The 19,700-nt window shown below is 45.3% G+C and overlaps 2 protein-coding genes across 2 annotated transcripts; one reads left to right on the top strand and one right to left on the bottom strand.

Moving 5' to 3' along the window:
• Positions 1 to 1,585: 1,585 nt before the first annotated feature.
• LOC114889549 (ferritin-3, chloroplastic-like) lies at positions 1,586 to 7,328 on the bottom strand. The gene is given in 5 exon segments (XM_029212899.1): positions 1,586 to 2,125; positions 2,127 to 2,198; positions 2,200 to 2,244; positions 2,246 to 2,319; positions 6,998 to 7,328. Coding segments are annotated over 5 exon segments (1,062 nt in total).
• Positions 7,198 to 18,579, top strand: ZNF287 (zinc finger protein 287). The gene is made up of 6 exons (XM_029211883.1): positions 7,198 to 7,382; positions 8,223 to 8,822; positions 9,493 to 9,593; positions 11,469 to 11,595; positions 12,039 to 12,125; positions 16,486 to 18,579. Exons 2-6 carry the CDS (start codon positions 8,420 to 8,422, stop codon positions 18,048 to 18,050), a joined length of 2,283 nt encoding a protein of 760 aa, XP_029067716.1. The 5' UTR covers positions 7,198 to 7,382; positions 8,223 to 8,419; the 3' UTR covers positions 18,051 to 18,579.
• The last annotated feature ends 1,121 nt before the right edge of the window (positions 18,580 to 19,700 follow it).

Raw genomic sequence — 19,700 nt, 5'->3', positions numbered from 1 at the left:
GAGTATCTACTGACTGCTGATGTAGCCAGACCCATGCAGCCTGCAGCTTTCTTTATCCAGCAGACCAGCTGGGATGGGAAGAGGCACTTCAGGAGTCCTAAGTAAGGGAGGCTGACACTAGCATTAAACGGGCTGAAAGCTAATTGAAGTCTTCACCTCATCTATGGGGACCATGTTCAGGACGCATAGGGGTATACAAGGGGGCAAGCCCTTTGTGGAAAAACACCTGATCTTCATCCATTTCCAGATGGTTATTTGAAATATATGATTTTTTTACACCCTAACATAGAACACATTGATGGTACATTGAACAACGTTTTTAAATTTAATTTTTTTGTGTGTTTTTCCCCCTAGCTTCACTGAGGTATAATTGACAAATCGTTTAGCAAATTTTTAAACAGCAATTTTAGTTACATGCTTGACCATCATTACTCCGCAATATAATAGCTCTGAATAATCATAAAACTTAAATAAAATTAACATACAGTAGTAACCCCCTCACTGTTTTGTTTCATTTTCCTTGGTTTATGAGAGTCTTACTCTTAGGGTTGAGTCGTTAGGGTAATGGGCGGTTTATGAGAGTCTTACTCTTAGGCTTTAGTCATTAGGGTAATGGGAACATGGGCAGAATATCTAGAATCTGATATCTAAAGCTGATGAAAGCAGCAGGAGCTCATAGGTGAAGACAGACGAGAAACGCTCATTCTGACACCAGGTAACATTCAATCTGCTTTGCAGAATTCTTCACTCCCAAATGCAGACAATGGCCCTCGGAATCTCTGATCATATATTCTTTGATGTGTTGTCTTCTTGTGATCACTACACTTGAGAAGAAACATCGTGGCAGCTGGATAAGATTTTGTCTTTCCTTTTATGCGGAGTCAACCAGGACAGATATGGATGTATTTTTCTTCCACAGCTCAGAACCATGTTGCAGAAAGACATCGTTGAGACTAACAGGGAGACTGCCCACCTGAAACACAGGTATGGGATTTTGACATTTTTTTTCAGGGTGTTTGAAAATTTTAAGGCTAACTTGTTTAGTATCTAGTAAAGGGCTTTGTTTTGTAATTTTTATTCAAGTCATTCTGTCTATATTCAGGACAACTGGAAATAATTTTTTAGATGACAAGGCTACAAGAGAAATGCTGGATTAACAAACTAAATCCAGAAAGACACCTCCCCACCCTTCAAGAGGCTGGGAGACTTTGTGAAGAGCACCACTTTCTTTCCTGGGAAAAATCCACAAAAATTGCTCTCTGGTCCAATGAGCATCATTGTTATGCTGGAAACAAGCCCAAGGATTTACTACAGAGAAAATTGTCTCACAGTGGTGACCAGACACCAGACTGGCTCTTTGGGCCTGTCCCCTGGGAGCTGTGGAGAGTGCCCCCTGTCCTAACAGTGAAAACAGCCCCACACACAACCTGCTGGGCTCAGGGTTACTCTTTTTTTTTTTTGCTGAAAAAAGCTTTACTGTTTCCCTTTGGTCCAAGACTTGGGAGAGGGCTCCAGGGCAGTTACCAAGCTGCCCAGTGGCTGCAGAGAGAGGAGCTCCTCAAAGGCCGCTGGGCTCCAGAGCCTCCTAGTGCTGCTTGAGTCTGAGCCTTTGGAAGAGATACTGGCTTAGCCCAGCCTGGGGACCAGCCAGCCTGTGGAGGTTAGTCAGGTGGTCGCCCACCTTCTTGACGAGTTTCACCTGCTCATCTAGGAAGTGGCTCTCCAGGAAGTCACAGAGGTGGAGATCTGCGTGGGTGGGACCCAGGGCATGTAGATCCAAAAGGGCCTGGTTTGGGTTCTCCATGAGAATGGTGGCTTCCATAGCATCCTGGGTTTTACCCCACTCATCTCGAGATGGCTTCTGCACGTCCTGGAAGAGGGCGAGGCAGCCGCACTGGTTTTGCATTTTCAAGACACGCTCTATGCCCTCGCACTTCTCCTTGGCCAATTCGCAGAAAAAGTGGCCTATGCCCTCCAGAGGCACCTCATCACGGTCGAAATAGAAGCCCAGAGAGAGGTAGGTGTAGGAGGCCCGCAGATGCAGGTTGACCAGGCGGTTGACAGTGGCTTCTATCTCGATGGAATAATTCTGACAAATCTGGGAGCTCGTGGTTGATTCAGTAATAAGGAGTTAAGCTCATATATGGTGTTGGTTGGTCCCAGTGGCCAAGGATAGCTTGAGTGGCTGATTCTGAAGATTGCGACTGGAAAAAATGTTGGGGGGTGGTTGGAAGCTGGAGCAAGGGGCGTCCCTGTGTCTGTTCCATCCAAACACTGTTGAAGCAAGAGACAGATCTGCGGGGACCACCGAGCGCACAACTCAGGGTTACTCTTTATGAAGGGACTTGAGTAAGTGTGCCTCCGGGCTTTCAGTAAACTGTTTGAAAGGTTCTTTTTCCTTTATTTGAAAAGTCTAACACAGATGTTTTACGAAGTGGGCTGTCTACCCAGAACAATGAAGAAAAGTTTCTTAATTAGTCTTTGGGGATAAACAGTCACGATGGGGTCCTTCAAGAGAGAAAACTGAAATTAATGAACAATTATTTAAGATTGTCACTGGGTCGTGAGAAATTGCCAAACATGTCAATTATATCAAGTGAAAACGAGATAAGGTAAGAAGCATATTTTTAAAATGTTATTGATGACCTTGCTTCCAGTAAAGCCAGGAGAGTAGACATATAAGTTTTCCTTTGGTATAAACTAGACTGGATGTTTAACACCCCTACTTTCCAATTTTTCAATGTTTTCAAGTAGTTTAACGTTACAGGGAAAGCGAAACATTAAAAAATGTATAAAAGCACGTCCAGGGGAGCGCTTGTTTCCCCTCCCACTTCCAGCTCATATTGGGCTCGAAGGGACCAAGATTCTGTCCGTTCCTTCACCCCCGTCTGCGTTTCTTTCTCTGAATTTTATAAAATACTCCCTCACATGGGCTTCCCTGGTGGCGCAGTGGTTGAGAGTCCGCCTGCCGATGCAGGGAACACGGGATCGTGCCCCGGTTCGGGAAGACCCCACATGCCGCGGAGCGGCTGGGCCCGTGAGCCATGGCCGCTGAGCCTGCGCGTCCGGAGCCTGTGCTCCGCAACGGGAGAGGCCACAACAGTGAGAGGCCCGCGTACCGCAAAAAAAAAAAAAAAAAAAAAAAAAACCCACAAAACTCCCTTACGTTATGAGTACGACGTTCAAACGCCTCAATGAGCGCTATTATTGTAAAATAGGTCCTGGTACCATGAGAAAGTAAAGAACGAATTACACAGGGGAATTCTAGAAAAACGAAAGCTTCTGCATAAGAAGCCCGGAAGCGCATTCTAAGCTTTTTCCTCCTGGTGGACCAGACGCCCCATCCGCGGCCGGAACACGCATGCGCTCCAGGAGGGTCGAAAAGGGCGGGGTTCGCGCGCCCTCTTGTGGCCAGAGGGTGCAGCGCACAGAGGTTGGCCGCCTGCTGAATCACTGGAATTGAATTTTCAGTTTCATCTAAATTACCTAAATTTGTGGGCGTACATTGTTCATTGCACTCTCTTATAATACTTTTCATTTATGTAAAGTCCTCAGCAATGTCTCCACTTTCCATTCTAATTTGATTATATTGCGGTTTTCCTCTGTCTTGGTCAGTAAAAGTAAAGGTTAACCTCAACCTCCGGATCAACCAAGCCTTTATCCCACTGGATTGTATACACTGAGCACCACCCTGTCGAGACGCCTTGTTCTATCAATTGTCCTCATCGCTCTCAGAAGGTAAAGCACTCCCTCCACCCTCCCACCCCCCTTCCACTCTGGCCTTACTGCTCACTGAGGACGACTTGTCTCTGAGGTTCAGTAAGCAAAGTTCTGCAATGAACCCCTACCGTCGGCCCCACAGAGCTTCTCAGTGATGCTGGTGAACCCTCCTACCAGCACATTCTGTATCTCAACGGAGGGTCTTCCCGGCCTTCCAAAGAAGCAGAGCTTGTACATTTTCCAGCCCTACACCCTCTGCCTGCTCTGGATTGCCCACTTCTCTGAGCCTAGCAATTCTGGCATCTCTGCTCAGCAAAGAGCCATCTATTTCTCCAAGCCACCAAAAGCCCTTCTTGCAGTGTGTTAGCACCACCTCCTGGCATCCTCAGCAGAGCGTGTAAACACTTATCACAGAAGTGTGCTCCTTTCCAATAAACTCTCCAGCACTCAGTTATGTGTTCTACACTCCGTGGTCCAGCATCCTCGGGATCCAGACCCGTACTCTCTGGGTTCCTACAGACACAGATTGGCCAGGCCCACAGCAACTGAATCTTCCTCCCTTATCAAACCCAGCATTTCCCTGGTCGACTTTTGTAGTGACTGGACCCTAGTTATTGGTCTAGTTATCAGGAGGGGAGGACAGAGTAGACTGCACCGGTTTTATCACAAAGTAGAGGCCTTGTCTGCATCATCTTCAAACAAGACTGGGAGGCGTGGGTCACATTTGCAGGCCCAGAGGGACTGGTGTTTAAAGGTGTTTGCCCACATCAACCTGAATGTCCCCATCCCAAGTCTCAGGGTTTCCTCCTTTCCAAACAAGGTCCTGACCTTGACATAGTAAACTTTCTGGGATTGAGAATTCAACTTATCTGCAGTTATGCTACTCTTACATTTTTGCCATCAGGCTTCAAGAAGCCCTCTGATTTTCACACTTTCCCTTTACTTGGTGATTAACCACCCTCCACCTGTCCTTGTCGATGGCTCCCAGTAATAGCCACTCAATTCCACAGTCTGGAAAATTGCGACCTCCCCCAAACTCCTAAAGATCTAAGATGCAGCACCCTCCAGCGGTTCCCTCCCATCAGTATCCCATCCTGGTTCAACACCAGGGACAGTTTTAATGATTGTGCCGCTGTAGCCTGACATGTGCTATCAGTAGTCCATCAATCACAAGTGATAGGGTCCTCATTGACGGCAAGAGTGATCTCTCACCCAAATCCCATCTTAGAGTCTGCCTTCCTAGGATCACGGCTGGTACCATTTGTCATAGGGTAAGATTCCATGGAAGCAGATTCTGAGATGGAAATCGTGTGCAGAGGTGTTATTGGATAGCGTTCTCTAGAAAAATACCTATTAAAAAGTGATACCTGGAGGGAAGAGTGGGCGGAGGAAAAAAGTTGAACTGCTGTACAATTGCAACAGAGGCCTCATTTGATTCTACAGGGAACTCAAACTAGGATGGCCCTTTAGAGAGACTGCAAGTTGAGGCAAGGGGGCAAGGTCTTTGAACCCCTGCAGTGAGCACCACTGGAAGTGGAGTGCCCCTGGGGAGGACGTGTGACCTGAGAGGGGCAGCTCCCTTCAGCCAGGACAATTCCCAGGGAGGTATTCCCACACTGGCAGCTGGAGGAATGGGCGCCCCAGCCCTGAAGGGGGACCCTGGCAGCCCATTACAATGTGCCCTATCGGGTGTACTAAAGTTTCCAGGTTCAGTTGTTGATTTCTCTCTGCAGTTATATCAGTTATTGTTTGGTATCTTTTGAGGCATTATTTTTACAGATATATATTTATGATGGATATATCTTCTCTATCAAGTTTTATAACTTTTATAAGTAGATGTCATGTTTATCTTTTCCTAATGATTTTTTAAGATTCTGTTTTGTCAGACATTAGGCTTATGACTTGCATCAGTCAGGGTTCAGCCAGAGAAGCAGAACCAGTAGGTCATACATACTAGGAGGTTTTTTTTTTTTTTTTTTTTGCAAGGAATTGGCTTACTCGATTGTGGAGGCTGACTGGGCAAGTTCAAAATCTGTAGGGCAGTCTGTCAGGAAGGGCAGGCTAGAAGCTTTGGTCCAGAGTTTCTTCTTCATCTAGGAAGCCTCAATTCTGCTTTGAAGGCCTTTCAACTGATTCATTCAGACCCACCCAACTTATTTCAGATAATCTCCTTTACTTAATTCATCTGAGTTTATGGGCTTTAGACACACCTAAAAAATACCTTTACAACACCACCTAGGTTAGGGTTTGATTAAACAGTGGGAGACTTAGCCTTGCCAAGTTGACACATCAAAGATCATCAAACTGCCCAACTTTCTTGTTGTCCAAATTTGCCTGGTGTGGTTAATATTAAGACTCTCTGACACTCCATCATGAGATGGGGTCTACATCAGACTCCACTTGATTCTGCACAGACTTGTGACTGCTTTGACCAAGAGTACAATGGAAGCGATGCTTTGTGACTTCCGAGGTTATATCATAGTCAGCTTTGGAGCTTCTCTCTTGTTCACTAGAACACCTGCTCTTGAAGCCCAGAGCCGCCATCTCAGCTGCCGGCTGAGTCCTTCATGCCGAAAAGGCCACATATAGGCACTCTGGTCATATCCAGGCTGAGCTCATCTTTGAGCCGTCTCAGCCAGAAGAGGAGGCATGTGAGTAAAGAAGACATCTTGGAAGTGGACCCTCCCTGCCATCAAATCATCTCAACTGAGGTTCCAGACACAGTGGAGCAGAGAAAAGCCACACTCACTGTTCCCCTTCCAGACTCCTGACCCACAGGAGGAAGCATAATAAAATGCTTGTTCTTTAACTCCATTAAAGAGTTTTGCCAACATTATCTAATGTTGGTTTGCCAACACAGCATTAGATAATGGGACCCCCTGAATGTTTTTCTATCCTTTTATTTTCAAGCATTTTATGTAGGCTGTGAGTCTTTCATAAACAACACGACGCTGTATGTTGTTCTTTTTTCCGATCTGAGAGTCTCAGAATCAGATTCCTGCGGAGGGACTCGGAGCCTTTACGGGTGAATGGTTATGAGCAGTAAAGCCCAAACAAGCACTTCGGGTCTTTCTGCCTTAAGACCCACATCTTCCCTGTCCATCCTTCCTCCGTGAACTCTGCCACCAGGTTTTCTCTGGTTGATTAGCGCGGGGCTCCAACCGCCCCCCGCCCAATCCGCATTCCCTTCCCCCAGATGCTGTAGCTCCCCGACCTCCCTCCCAGTCGTCTACCAGACCTGACTCTGCTCCGGCAAACTTTAAAGTTCCCTCAGAACCTCTGCGGCTAACAAGCAAGTCCCAGCAATGGGCGGAGGAGGTTGCCATGGAGACGGGTCCAGGGTCCGCAGCTCCGGCAGGGAGGGCCGGGCGCGGCTTCCGATTGGCTCCGAGGGTGCGCGGCGTCCTTCCTGCGCACATGCGCGGTGGCGCCGAGGCGAGGTCAGAGTGGAGTCGGGGCGCGGTGGGTTCCGGGCGGGGCTTCCCAGGACCGGCTGCACCGGCGGCTCCAGCCGAGGCGCCGTTCTCTACGGGACGGACGCGGCGGGGCCGAGGCCCCTCCGCAGCGCGGGACCGAGCCCGCCACGCAGGCGCCGCGCCCGCCGCCATTGTTGCCCGGGGCTTCTCGGGCCGCTCGGCTGCGCGTCCCCGGTCCGGCCACAGGTCAGGATGCGGGCGGCCTGCGGGGTCGGGGCTGCGGGGCAGGGGCTGCAGGGCAGTCCCCGCGCAGCGGCCCGCGAGCCTCAGACTGCGGAGTTAGGGGGACCTCGCGGGGTGGGGAGGCGAGGAGTGCCTCTGCCCTGTAGGCCTGGTGCGCAGCCGGCTTTGGGGGATACGACGGGTTGAGGGGGCTCAGAGCTGGAGCCCGTGGACAAGTGGTGTCGGTTCTCCTCCAGGTCAGGCCTGCAGTGAGGTTTTCTGCTGGAATCCTGGTTTCAAATGTATTCCTTAGGAATTGTGTCCTGTAGAAGCTCTTCACGGGCTTCAGGTTACACCAGTCTGCTGCTTTCCCGTGCCCAGCCCTCTGGTAGTGCAGGGCTGGAACAGTCTGGCATTGATACGCAGAGCGGGTAAACGGCTCGCCCTTTTTCCCTGACCGTTCCCTTGGGAATCTTGAGCTCTTTAAGGAGAAGTTCTCCTCCCAGTTTTTTCTAAATAACAGATTTGCTGTTTTTTAGAGGCACTTCAGTCATTACAGCTTCTGTAACATCAGTGACTATAATACTGAAGCTTCTGTTTTTCTGTAAAAAATGTTTGTTTCAACAAGTTAGAAGTTTGATCTGTCTTTTTGCTTTGCTTCTATCACCACCCTTTTATGGCAGTCCCAACCCGTGCCCAGGGCAGGTTGCATCTATTTTACAAGTCTTAAGGATATCAGGGAGGTAGAGTACGGTAGACTCTCAGTGTTTATTTGTACACTGTGGGTCGCCTGCCTATTACTGTCTGTGCGTGTGGCAGAGACCGCCAGGAATACTTGACCTTGTGTCTGTTCTTGTGTTTCAGGGTCTCTTAGCCATCCCTACAAGTTCTGGGCTCAGAGTTTGTAAGGAAGACTGCTAACTCTACCTTGCCTCTGTCCTGCCCCTGGCCGCAGCAGCCCTTGGTAAATGCCTTTGTGGTTCTAGCATGCGACTTCAAGCATTCGGCTCACTCCTGGAGAAATAAAGGCTGTTGCCAGGTTGACTCTCCTGTGTGTAGCCATGTTCTCCCCGAGCAAGAGGACGACCAGTTCGTCACGTGCCCAAGTCCTTCTAATGTGGAAGCCGGACAAGGCTCAGAGTGGACCCCGCAGTGCTGAGAAGGAAACCCTCGCCTCAAGACTCCTGCGTGACACTGAGACCTGTCGGCAGAATTTTAGGAATTTTCCATACCCAGACCTGGCTGGTCCTCGAAAGGCATTGAATCAGCTCCGAGAGCTCTGCCTTAAGTGGCTGAGACCCGAGATTCACTCAAAGGAACAAATCCTGGAGCTGCTGGTCCTGGAGCAATTCCTGAGCATCCTGCCTGGGGAGGTTAGGACTTGGGTGAAGTCCCAGTACCCGAAGAGCAGCGAGGAAGTGGTGACTCTGGTGGAGGATTTGACTCAGATTCTAGAGGAAGAAGGTAAGACTTGTAAGGGCAGAGAGAGGAGGAGTCCTGGGTGGTCCGAGAAGATAGCCATCACGTCAGAGAGCAGCCCTTTGAGGTGATTAGGAAAACGGAGGCCAGGGAGTGAGCAAGAACAGGCTTCACTGAGCCCCGTCCCACCTGGCATTCCTCTTCCAACTGCTCGGAACCCAACACACGTTCTGTAAACCCAGAGGACGTATCATAAACAGTGGCCAGACACAACCAGATTACCCCTATGTGCGCCCTCAGGAAGTTTCCCTGCAGAGGTTTGAACCATTCTGCCAATAAATCATTTGCTTTGTGAATTGGGTTTTATGGTAACATACTTCCAAATATGTAGAGAAGTGTCCAGAGAATATTTCTTTACTAAGTAAAAAGACAGCTCACAAAATTTCTATCACGCAAGGGTTTAGTAGAAAACTGTGAATTTGGTACATATTCTGAAGCATCCCAGAGCAGACTTCGTTTTTGAAGCCTGCTCAAAAACAGGACAAGTTTCAGGATAAGTCATTGCCCCTTCTCTCTGGTTCTGTGAAGCAGGGGCTTTGTTTTTGGTTTCCTTCTGATTCCTCGCTTTAAGAAAATGTGGGCTTCTATTGGTGAAGAGTTTCCTAGGCTATTCAAACAGGGCTGATCTCCACCACGGTCTCTTTCTCTTCGCTAGCTGTTCCTCAGAGCTCCACCCTTTCCCAGGAGACCCCAGAGGAAGACCCCAAAGGAAGACAAGCTTTCCAGGCAGGGTGGCTCAATGACTTCGTGACCAAAGTGAGTGTCAGTTTCTTCTGTGATTTTAAAATGCCTTCCTAGTGTGTGAGGACATTTTCTAACCTGGCCCTCTACCTTCTGTGACCCCAGAAGTCCTATGAAGGACCTAAGCCTCAGGTTTTCTCCTTAAGTCACCGTGGCCTGTTAAGGTAGGTGAATGCCTTGTATAGGAAATGGGATCCATTGCTTCCCGTGATATCCCTTTCCTCACTTTTTTACTTTAAAGCAGTGGTAGTGCATAGAGGTTAAGGGATTCACCTCCACAGCCACATGGATCTAGATTTGCTTCCTGGTTCTGCCACTGAACCTGTGATTTGGGGCAAGACACTTAACCACTCATAACCTGAGTTACTAAGCTCTAATGAATATTCCTCTTAGATTGTGACAATTAAATATTATGAGACCTGTTAGCCTGGATTACAGTAAGTGATCAAGAAGATCACAGGAAGATTAGACAATAGTTATCATTTTTCTTTGTTAACAAGTAATTAAAGGCCATGTATTGTTTGATGTTACTGTTTATTATGAGTCTGTGTTATTTTAAGGAAGAGCAGCTCAGGCCATCTTAAGAGAAAGGTTTACTGTAAAATACACTGTAAAATATACATGGTCTGAAATTGGTAACCAGAGTAAATTATTATTTGTAGATAATATGAATGTTTACAAAAAAACCTAAGAAAATTAAGGGAAAAACTGTTAGAAACAATAATAGAGAATTTGAGTAAAGTGACCATGACAGAAAATGGCATACAAAAATTAATCACTTTCTTAAATATAAATAAAAATCAGATAGATGCTAAAATGAAATAAAAGGTTCCATTCACAGTATTACCCCCACATTTAAAATAACTACGACTAAGCGTAGTATAAGCTTTGCAGTCCTGTGTTATTCTGTAGACATGAAAGAAGCCTTGAATACTGTAAGACTGCCAGCTCTCCCTAAATTATACACTTACATGTGATTTGAAAAATCCCAGTACAATTTTTTAAAGAAACTTACAGAGTTTATTTGAAAAACATGTGGGAGTAAGCAAGAATTTTTTTTTTTAAACGAAGGAAGAGCAGAGGGATGCTAACTTTACCAGACTGTGAAATGTATCTACAGGTACAGTAGTTCAGTGTGGTTATTGGTACCAGTTTTATTTTAGAAAGGAAGAAGGGGGACTTCCCTGGTGGTCCAGTGGATAAGAATCTGCCTTCCAATGCAGGGGACGCGGTTTCCATCCCTGGTTGGGGAACTAAGATCCCACATGCTGTGGGGCAGCTAAGCCCACATAACGCAACTACAGAGCCCACGCGCTCTGGAGCCCAAACACCACAACCAGAGAGTCCACATGTCGCAACTACTGAGTCTGTGTGCCACAACTAGAGAGAAGCCCGCACGCCACAATGAAGAGCCCACGCACTGCAACGAAAGATCTGCATGTCACAACTAAGACCCAGCGCAGCCAAAAGTAGATACATAGAGAGATAGATAGATAGATAGGAGGGAAGAAGGAAGGGCTCTGCATTCCATCATAGAGCACAGAAAATATCTTAAAATGTCAAACTGTAACACATTTAATTTATTTGTAAGGCAATGCTTGAAAGTCAAACCATTCTCTCTGTGTCATCAATGTTTAAATTCTTTTATTCTTTAAGATGGAGCCACCAACCCATGCACTGAAACTGATGTATTCTACTTTGTTTTCAGACTTCCCCTCAGGCCATTCAGGTCTGCTTATCCATACATTGGGTAAAGGTATTGACTAGGTAATTTTTAGGGTCCTACCAGCGCTCAAGACTCTGGTTTCCCCCACCACACACACACCTGTGCTGTCGCTGTCCCCTTCCTACTAGTTCCTGAACCAAGTTAAGTCACGTTTGATGTTTCAGGAATCCATGACATTCACAGATGTGGCCGTGGACATCACCCGGGAGGACTGGGAGCTCATGCGTCCTGTGCAGAAGGAACTGTACAAGACGGTGACGCTGCAGAACTACTGGAACATGGTTTCTCTGGGTGAGCATCGTCCACGCCCGGCCCTCCTCCCTGCGTACACACCCGAGTCTTTCTCCCCTCAGCTGCTAAAAATGGTCGGGCCTAGAGGTGAGCGTGCTTGTCCGTTCAGGCACAGAAATGGCAAAGTTCTGCTCCCTTTTCCCAAATGAAAGGTTTCTAAGTGAAAGGTCATCAGAAGGTACGACGCACAGCCTCCCAGGGCCACCACCCGATGCCGGGCCCTGCCCAGTGCCTCCTTCCCCGTGATCTCTAGGCGTGCATCCTCCAGCGTGCAGGAAATTTTTGTCCCAGCTCCGAAAAGGACAGTGACCTCATTCATGAGGTCATGTCCGTGAACCATTCTTTTCCTGTAGAGATCTGTCCTCATGGGTAAGAAGTCAGGTAGTAAAACTTGAACAACTGTTTATCTCCAGGGTAAAACTCACTCTGTTCCTCCTGAACAGGACTTACAGTGTACAGACCAACCGTGATTCCCATATTGGAAGAACCATGGATGGTGATAAAAGAAATTTTAGAAGGCCCTAGTCCAGGTGAGAGAACCACCAGCCGATGAGATTCTTTGTGCTTAAGAGCCTGTACTATCCTAAGTATGGTGAGATGTGTTTTCGCATGTGGCCACGTCACTTGGCACAAAGACATCCCAGCCTGTTGAGAACACTGGGCTGCTTGGCGTTGCTTCCTTACAGAGGCCGTCTTCGGAAGAGATTTTCCAGGTGTCATTTTTACACGCTGCCAACCCACCCCCAACCCCCCTCTTATTTTGTGCTTCTCCATGACCCCTGGGTTCCCTCCGTTAGAGTTTTGTCTGGGGCTTTCCGTGTGTTCCCTCCCTCTATCTTCAAGCATGCATGAATGTCCCCTAAAATCTGAAATTTCAAACCTTCTCAACTTCTTTTTGAGTTTCTTTTATTCTGTTTATTAACAAAACCCTGTAGCCCCCTGCCTCCACTCTCCTCATTCCTTTCTTTTTTATGTTCTAATTATTGAAAAAGATAACATGTTTGCAAGATCAGAAATTGTAAAAATATATAAAGCCAGATCTATGCAGACAGAAGTCCCCACCTGTTTGCCGCATTCACCTGGTTCCTGCATCTGTGTTGTCACCTGTGGCTCGACACCTAGAGGTCACCTGACTGTTCTATTCCCTGATGACCTTCCAGTGAAGGTTCTTAGCATCCGCTGTGGATCCTTGCTTTATTACATTGCTGGTTGCAAAATGGTGATTTTCTAATTCCACCATCTCTTCTAAATGATTAATCTGTAAGGAATACCTATCCCTCCCACCCCATTTTTATGTGTATATGTCACTATGGACTAGTGGAATTTTTAAAAATTCAATGTATTGTTAGTCCGTTAATTCCAGTGGTGGGGGGGTATTTGTTTTTGTTGCTCAGTTGTCCCAAATTTCAGCGATAGGAGCCTTTCAGATCAAGTCCTTTTGAGACGTCCCCATTAGTCTTTGAGCATTTCCTTGCTTTCTGGCAGAAAATGGTCTGTGGGCTCACTTCATGCCTACCTTAGACCTGGAATTTCTCTAAGGAACAGTGGTTCATCTTAGTGGGGATTAGTGATGAGAGGCCAGGATCTGGGCAGTGAGTGCGCTCACTACTCTGGGTACCATTGCTTCTAGATCTGTTCAGTAGATAGAGCTGTGAAGGGTGTGTGTGTGTGTGTGTGTGTGTGTGTGTGTGTGTGTGTGTGTTAGTAGGGGGTTTTTTTTGTTTTTTTTTTTTGTTTTTCTTCCTGTGGTACGCGGGCCTCTCACTGTTGTGGCCTCTCCCATTGCGGAGCACAGGCTCCGGATGCACAGGCTCAGCGGCCATGGCTCATGGGCCCAGCCGCTCCGTGGCATGTGGGACCTTCCCGGACCGGGGCACGAACCCGTGTCCCCTGCATCGGCAGGCAGACTCCCAACCACTGCGCCACCAGGGAAGCCATGTTTGTAGGTTTTTTGAATCCTGAGTTCATACTGGTGACTTGAATTCAAATCTAGCACCACAAGGGCAGTCTATCTTGTACCTCCCCATATCTGTTTTCTACTTCCTTTCCCACAGAATGAGTCATCTGGTTCCCAATATCAGTATATCTGCTCATTTGTTCTGTCATATAATCACACAAAAATGGTTTCAGAAGTATATCATTATCTCTCAGATAACAGACTGCTCAGGTAACGTTCAAAATTCCTTCATGTCCTTAGAATATATTCCACTAAAGATATAGAGGATACTGGTTTCTAAGTTAACTTGAATTCTTCCTTTCTGGTTATCTTAACAGTTTGATACACAGTTAAACTTGTTTGATTACATTTGTGTTCAAGTTTAGTATTTTCTTGTTTCTTTTTTATTTAATTTTACATTTTTGAGTATGTAAAAACATTAACGCAGTTCAAAAGTCAAAACTATAGAAAGGTGTACACTCCCATCCCTTCTGCCCTGTTCCCGTCCACTTCCTGTAGGTTACAGGGCTCACTTATCTCTCGTTTATCCTTCCTATCTTTCTCTTTGAAGAGATAAATCATAAATATAGTCTTATCTCTCCTTTTGTATACAAAAGAAATACACTGTACTCTTTTGCATTTTGCTTTCCTATTCCCTTTTTTTGGTTTTTTTTTAATTTCAGCCACTGCCTTCTAGTATGTCTACTAGTATTGATGCTGGAATCTAGCATTAACAGCAAATTAAACAATAATGACAATATAATACTCTACTTTAGAGTGAATTGCTTAACTTTTTTAAAAAGTTAACTTTATCTGGTCATCTGGTATTTTGAGGGTCCTACTACTTGAAAAGCTAGTTCTTCTCATAATTTATGGCCTATTTGCTTTAGTTGGCAGAATGACCCAAAATATACAGTGAATTCTTTAGGGAGAGAGTTCAGCACACTCTCAACACTGAGAAAACCCATGGCAAGATGGAGCTAGGCCTTTGCTGGAGTCAGGACCATCTTCTGGGAGGTGCTGCCCATCTGGGACCAATTGAAGTTTTTTGGTGATTCAGGTTGAATTAAGGCTGTAAACCCACAAGAGGGGCAGTTTATGATTATGTATTTTCGGGGAGATTTTGCTCCCACCAAAGAGCACAAAACTGAGAAAGGCAAGGTCCTCTTTTCCTTCTGTAGAGGTGAGGTGTTTGGGTTTTGTTTGTTTTTCTAGCCTGTCCTTATACAGGGTGTAGCACAGAGTGTGCAGACTCCTGCCAGCTGCCCCAGGTTGGCTTCAGGCTTTGTCTTCTGGCCCCCGAGCCCCTTGCACCCTCAAGGGGAAGCTGAAGGTCGTCAGCAGGATGGAGGAGTGTCTCAGGAAACCAGCTTCAACTTTTGCTAACTTCTGGTCTTCCTGCTCTCACTTGATTTTTGGCTTTGAGGATTTCACTTTCTTATCAGGTCAGAGACGTATAAGTTGAACCTTTGGTTAGGGCATCTCATCAGTCATACCTGAGGGAATGGAAACTTTGATGATTCACAAATCGAGCAGTAGTGTTGGCTTTCGATGGCCGTTCCTGTCTCAGAACTTTATGGTCTTTACATCATACAGGACCCAGCTATTCTTTCAGGTTCAGCCCAAACTAGATCTGCACTAAAACTGTTGCTTCATTACCTGGTCAACACTGATCTCTTCTGCTAGAAATATTACACCACTGTTTGATATTTAACACTTCTAATCGGTCCTTTCCAGTTAGTTATATACACATATTTAAGCCCTGCTTAATGATCTTAATTTCTGAATTACCAGTAAACTGGTTTAAAAATGTGTGCTTTTCTGAAGGAAATGTAAAAGAAGCATAAGCCATTTCCAGAGTTTGCATCTGAGTTGGAAATACAAGAAACACACAAAACCGTGAAGTAATAATATAAAGCCAAGTTCTGCCATGGGCCCAATATTTTATTAGGTTGGACCATATGAAACTGCTGATATTCAGCCAGGTTGACCTACAAAAAAGGCAGTTTCATATGATGCAACCTAATCTGTACTTTAGGATTCTAAGAAGGAGGAGAGAAACATGAGTTGGGCCATAAGCATCTTTTTCAGTAGGTGGAGAAGGTGTCATAAGAGAAGGCTGGAGTCTGGAATTAGTGGCACCTTTAGAAGATTATAAGGACATAGTTCTAAGTATGTGGATAACTTTGAACTTTAAGCTGAATATGAGTTGTGATAGAGGAGGGAGTACAGTAGAAAAGGCTAGATTATTTGGGGTCTCAGTACTGAGTGGAGGTATTTTAACTTTTCTTTCTTTAACTTTTGTCCTTTAAGCCGCTGATCCTGAAACTTCAGTGTGATTCAAACCTCTTGGAGGGCTCAGCCCCACCCCCGTTTTCTGACTCAGTATGTCTGGGAGGGGCCCAGTCACTTGACATATTTCAGGTGACAGTGATGCTCACGCCACTGGTCTGGGGATTGTACCCCTGAGAACCATGGCTTCAGGCTGTAAGAGTTACCAGACGTATTAAAACACGGAACACACACCATGAAACTGCCTCCAGAATATTACTTACAGTGTGCAGGGTAGATTGGAAGGAGGAGTGGTGACAGCCTGCTTTATGACCCATTATGTAAATTACAGCTTATATGATTATAAATGTTTGTGTAATAAAATTCATCCCAGATTGTCCCACAGTTTATCGTCTGTTTTTACTTCTTAGCTCTGTCACCTGACCTAACCTATTCTATTAACTCCACACCCGTGTTGAATAGGGAGGAGCCTCTCCTTCAACAATTTACTCCTGTTTTCTGCCCTTTTATTCTCCTTTCCCAAGCATTAAGGACCATGTTATGAGGTTGTCAGAGCCATAGTCTTTTTAGGCATTTTATTTATGTTCATTATTTTGTTTCTGCTTTGGCAGTTTCCTTTCTCCAAATAGAGGAAGACTTTTTATGTACTTTTTAAATTTCAGAATGGGAAACAGAAGCCCAAGAGTGTACTCCGGTGGAAAATGTTTCTAAACTCACAAAGGATGGAACCAAGACCATCAAGCTGGAAGAACCCTATGACTATGATGACAGATTGGAGGGGCAAGCAACAGAGGCCTTCAGGAGAATTCCCACCAACGAGAGAGATTTCAGTTTGAAGTCAGTCCTTTCAGAAGAAGATGATCGTGCAGAAGACTATAAATATGATATATATAGAAGTAATTTTGAAAAGCATTCAAACCTAATGATGCAGTTTGATACCCAGTCAGATGATAAAACTTCTGTGTATGACGAAAGCAAGGCCACCTTCAGTCACGTCTCTTATGGTATTGTACACAGGAAGATATACCCCGGAGAGAAGCCTTATAAGTGTAATGTGTGTGGGAAGAAGTTCAGAAAGTACCCATCCCTCATCAAACACCAAAGTAGCCATGCCAAAGAGAAGTCTTATGAATGTGAAGAATGTGGGAAAGAGTTTAGACACGTCTCATCCCTCATTGCACATCAGAGGATGCACACTGGAGAGAAGCCCTACGAATGCCACCAGTGCGGGAAAGCCTTCAGCCAACGCGCACACCTCACCATCCACCAGCGGATCCACACGGGAGAGAAACCCTACAAGTGCGACGACTGTGGGAAAGACTTCAGCCAGCGCGCACACCTCACTATCCACCAGAGGACACACACGGGAGAGAAACCCTACAAGTGCTTGGAGTGTGGCAAAACCTTCAGCCACAGTTCATCGCTGATTAATCACCAGAGAGTTCATACTGGAGAAAAACCTTACATATGCAACGAGTGTGGGAAAACGTTCAGCCAGAGCACACACCTCCTTCAGCATCAAAAGATACACACAGGAAAGAAACCATATAAATGCAATGAGTGTTGGAAAGTGTTCAGTCAGAGCACTTACCTTATCCGACATCAGAGGATTCATTCTGGAGAGAAGTGTTATAAGTGCAACGAATGTGGAAAAGCCTTTGCTCACTCCTCCACTCTTATTCAGCATCAGACCACTCACACTGGAGAGAAATCCTATATATGCAATATATGTGGGAAAGCCTTCAGCCAGAGTGCAAACCTTACCCAACATCACAGAACACATACCGGAGAGAAACCCTATAAGTGCAGTGTGTGTGGGAAAGCCTTCAGCCAGAGTGTACACCTTACTCAGCACCAGAGGATTCACAATGGAGAAAAACCCTTTAAATGCAATATATGTGGGAAAGCATATAGACAGGGTGCAAATCTTACTCAGCATCAAAGGATCCATACCGGAGAGAAACCCTATAAATGCAATGAATGTGGGAAAGCGTTTATTTATTCATCATCACTTAATCAGCATCAGAGAACTCATACTGGAGAAAGACCCTATAAGTGTAACGAATGTGACAAAGATTTTAGCCAGAGAACATGCCTTATTCAGCACCAGAGAATTCACACAGGAGAGAAGCCCTATGCATGCCGTATATGTGGTAAAACCTTCACCCAGAGTACAAACCTCATTCAGCATCAGCGTGTTCATACAGGTGCCAAACATCGTAATTAATGCATATGGGAGACTTCATTTAGGTTTTAAAACTTAACCATTTAAAAGTCTATTTTGTATTCTGTGTTAGAAACATTATTCAAGAGAAGTGCAATATGGGTTAGATTATCACTCAGCAGAAGTATCAGAATTAGTGATGTGGATATAACCTATTTAAATGTACTGTGAAATTTAAGAAGAAAACATTCACTTCTTAACCTTTGATACCAGTTTAATTCATTCCAGAAATAAACCCTAGGAAAGTAAGAGTACTCAAAATCCTGTAACTCATCAACTCTTACCATGTTTCAAGTACTTCTTAAGGAGGCCTTACAAATGTAACTTGGGAAAGCTTCCATCCAGTAGAGCTTTCACACCAGAGAGTAATCCTGGGGTAACAGAAAAAAAGCTGCTTTCAGGCCTTTAGTTCTTCTCAGCTTTGAAGCCTTAAATATGTAAAGGTCCCTTCCCCCTTTTTATTTCCCTTTTCCTATTATGCCATAACTGCCATGTGGAGCCAATAGGTTTGCAAAAAAAAAAAAAAAAAAAACAAAGTTGAAAGTATCTTAACAATTTCTATGTAACCACCGTTTAATTACGCTTTAAACACTGAAACATTAAAGAGAAGCTTAATGAAAGATGATCTGTTAGGAGAAGCTAATGTGTCTATAATCCTTAGACGTGTACAAATTTACAGGCAAAGATTAAACCCCCAAGCTTAATATTTAAGACATATTAGACTTAGTTTCACTAGCTTTTGACAACTGTCATCCAGAAGGAAAAAAATAAGAATACTTTTTTGTGTGTGTGTGGTACGCGGGCCTCTCACTGCTGTGGCCTCTCCCGTTGCGGAGCACAGGCTCTGGACGCACAGGCTCAGCGGCCATGGCTCACAGGCCCAGCCGCTCTGCGGCATGTGGGATCTTCCCGGACCGGGGCACGAACCCGTGTCCCCTGAATCGGCAGGCGGACTCTCAACCACTGTGCCACCAGGGAAGCCCAAGAATACTTTTTTTTTTTCCACCTGACTCCAAAATTCATACCTTAAAGTTCCCCTGTGACTTAACTGTAGAAAGTCTGTTTCTTCCTTTGAAACACGTTTCTTGAGTGCCTGCTGTGCTCAGGGCCCAAACTTCCTAACTGGATTCTTCCAGGGCTTAAATGCCGAAAACCACAGCTGGTTTAAGCAATAGAAAGCTTTCTAAAGTAATGAAAGATAAAGTCAAGGACATGATGTTAACCAGTACGTCCTGGAATGAACCTAAGAAACCTGCTAAAATGGGTTGCCAGATGCAGCCCCATTATCTTAAGGATGTAATGAAAGCAGCTATTTAAATAGTATGAGGAAAAAACAAGTAGTGGAAAATAGGTTTGAGTTCAGTGCAGAAAGTGGGTTGGGGGAAAAAGTTGAAGACGTAAGGGTGAGGAAAGATAATACAGAGGCAACTGTTATAACTGAAGTGTTGCTGGACTTGGTTTACCTAAGAAAATGAATGACTACTTGAATTAAAAAGCAAAATTCAGCCTGTTTATAAGAAGAAACTGAAACTGAAATGACTGATTTCAAAAGGATAATTGAAATTGGTACTCCTTGTATGTATAAGTAAAATAGGGATTACTCTTAAAATAACAGGGAAAAAAAGTTTCATTGGAAAAAGAATTGATGCAGAA

The sequence above is a fragment of the Monodon monoceros genome, unplaced genomic scaffold (genome assembly GCF_005190385.1).
Source record: "Monodon monoceros isolate NGI ecotype Baffin Bay Population unplaced genomic scaffold, NGI_Narwhal_1 Super_Scaffold_9, whole genome shotgun sequence".
NCBI lineage: Eukaryota > Metazoa > Chordata > Mammalia > Artiodactyla > Monodontidae > Monodon > Monodon monoceros.
This window is presented reverse-complemented; position numbering and strand designations above follow the sequence as displayed.

What these genes read in the sequence shown, in the direction of transcription:
- ZNF287 (XM_029211883.1), top strand. Translation starts at nt 8,420, where the DNA reads ATGTTCTCCCCGAGCAAGAGGACGACCAGTTCGTCACGTGCCCAAGTC. An exon ending in TCAATGACTTCGTGACCAAA is followed by an intron (nt 9,594 to 11,468) that starts GTGAGTGTCAGT and finishes TTGATGTTTCAG; the next exon opens with GAATCCATGACATTCACAGA. An exon ending in TTTAGAAGGCCCTAGTCCAG is followed by an intron (nt 12,126 to 16,485) that starts GTGAGAGAACCA and finishes TTTAAATTTCAG; the next exon opens with AATGGGAAACAGAAGCCCAA.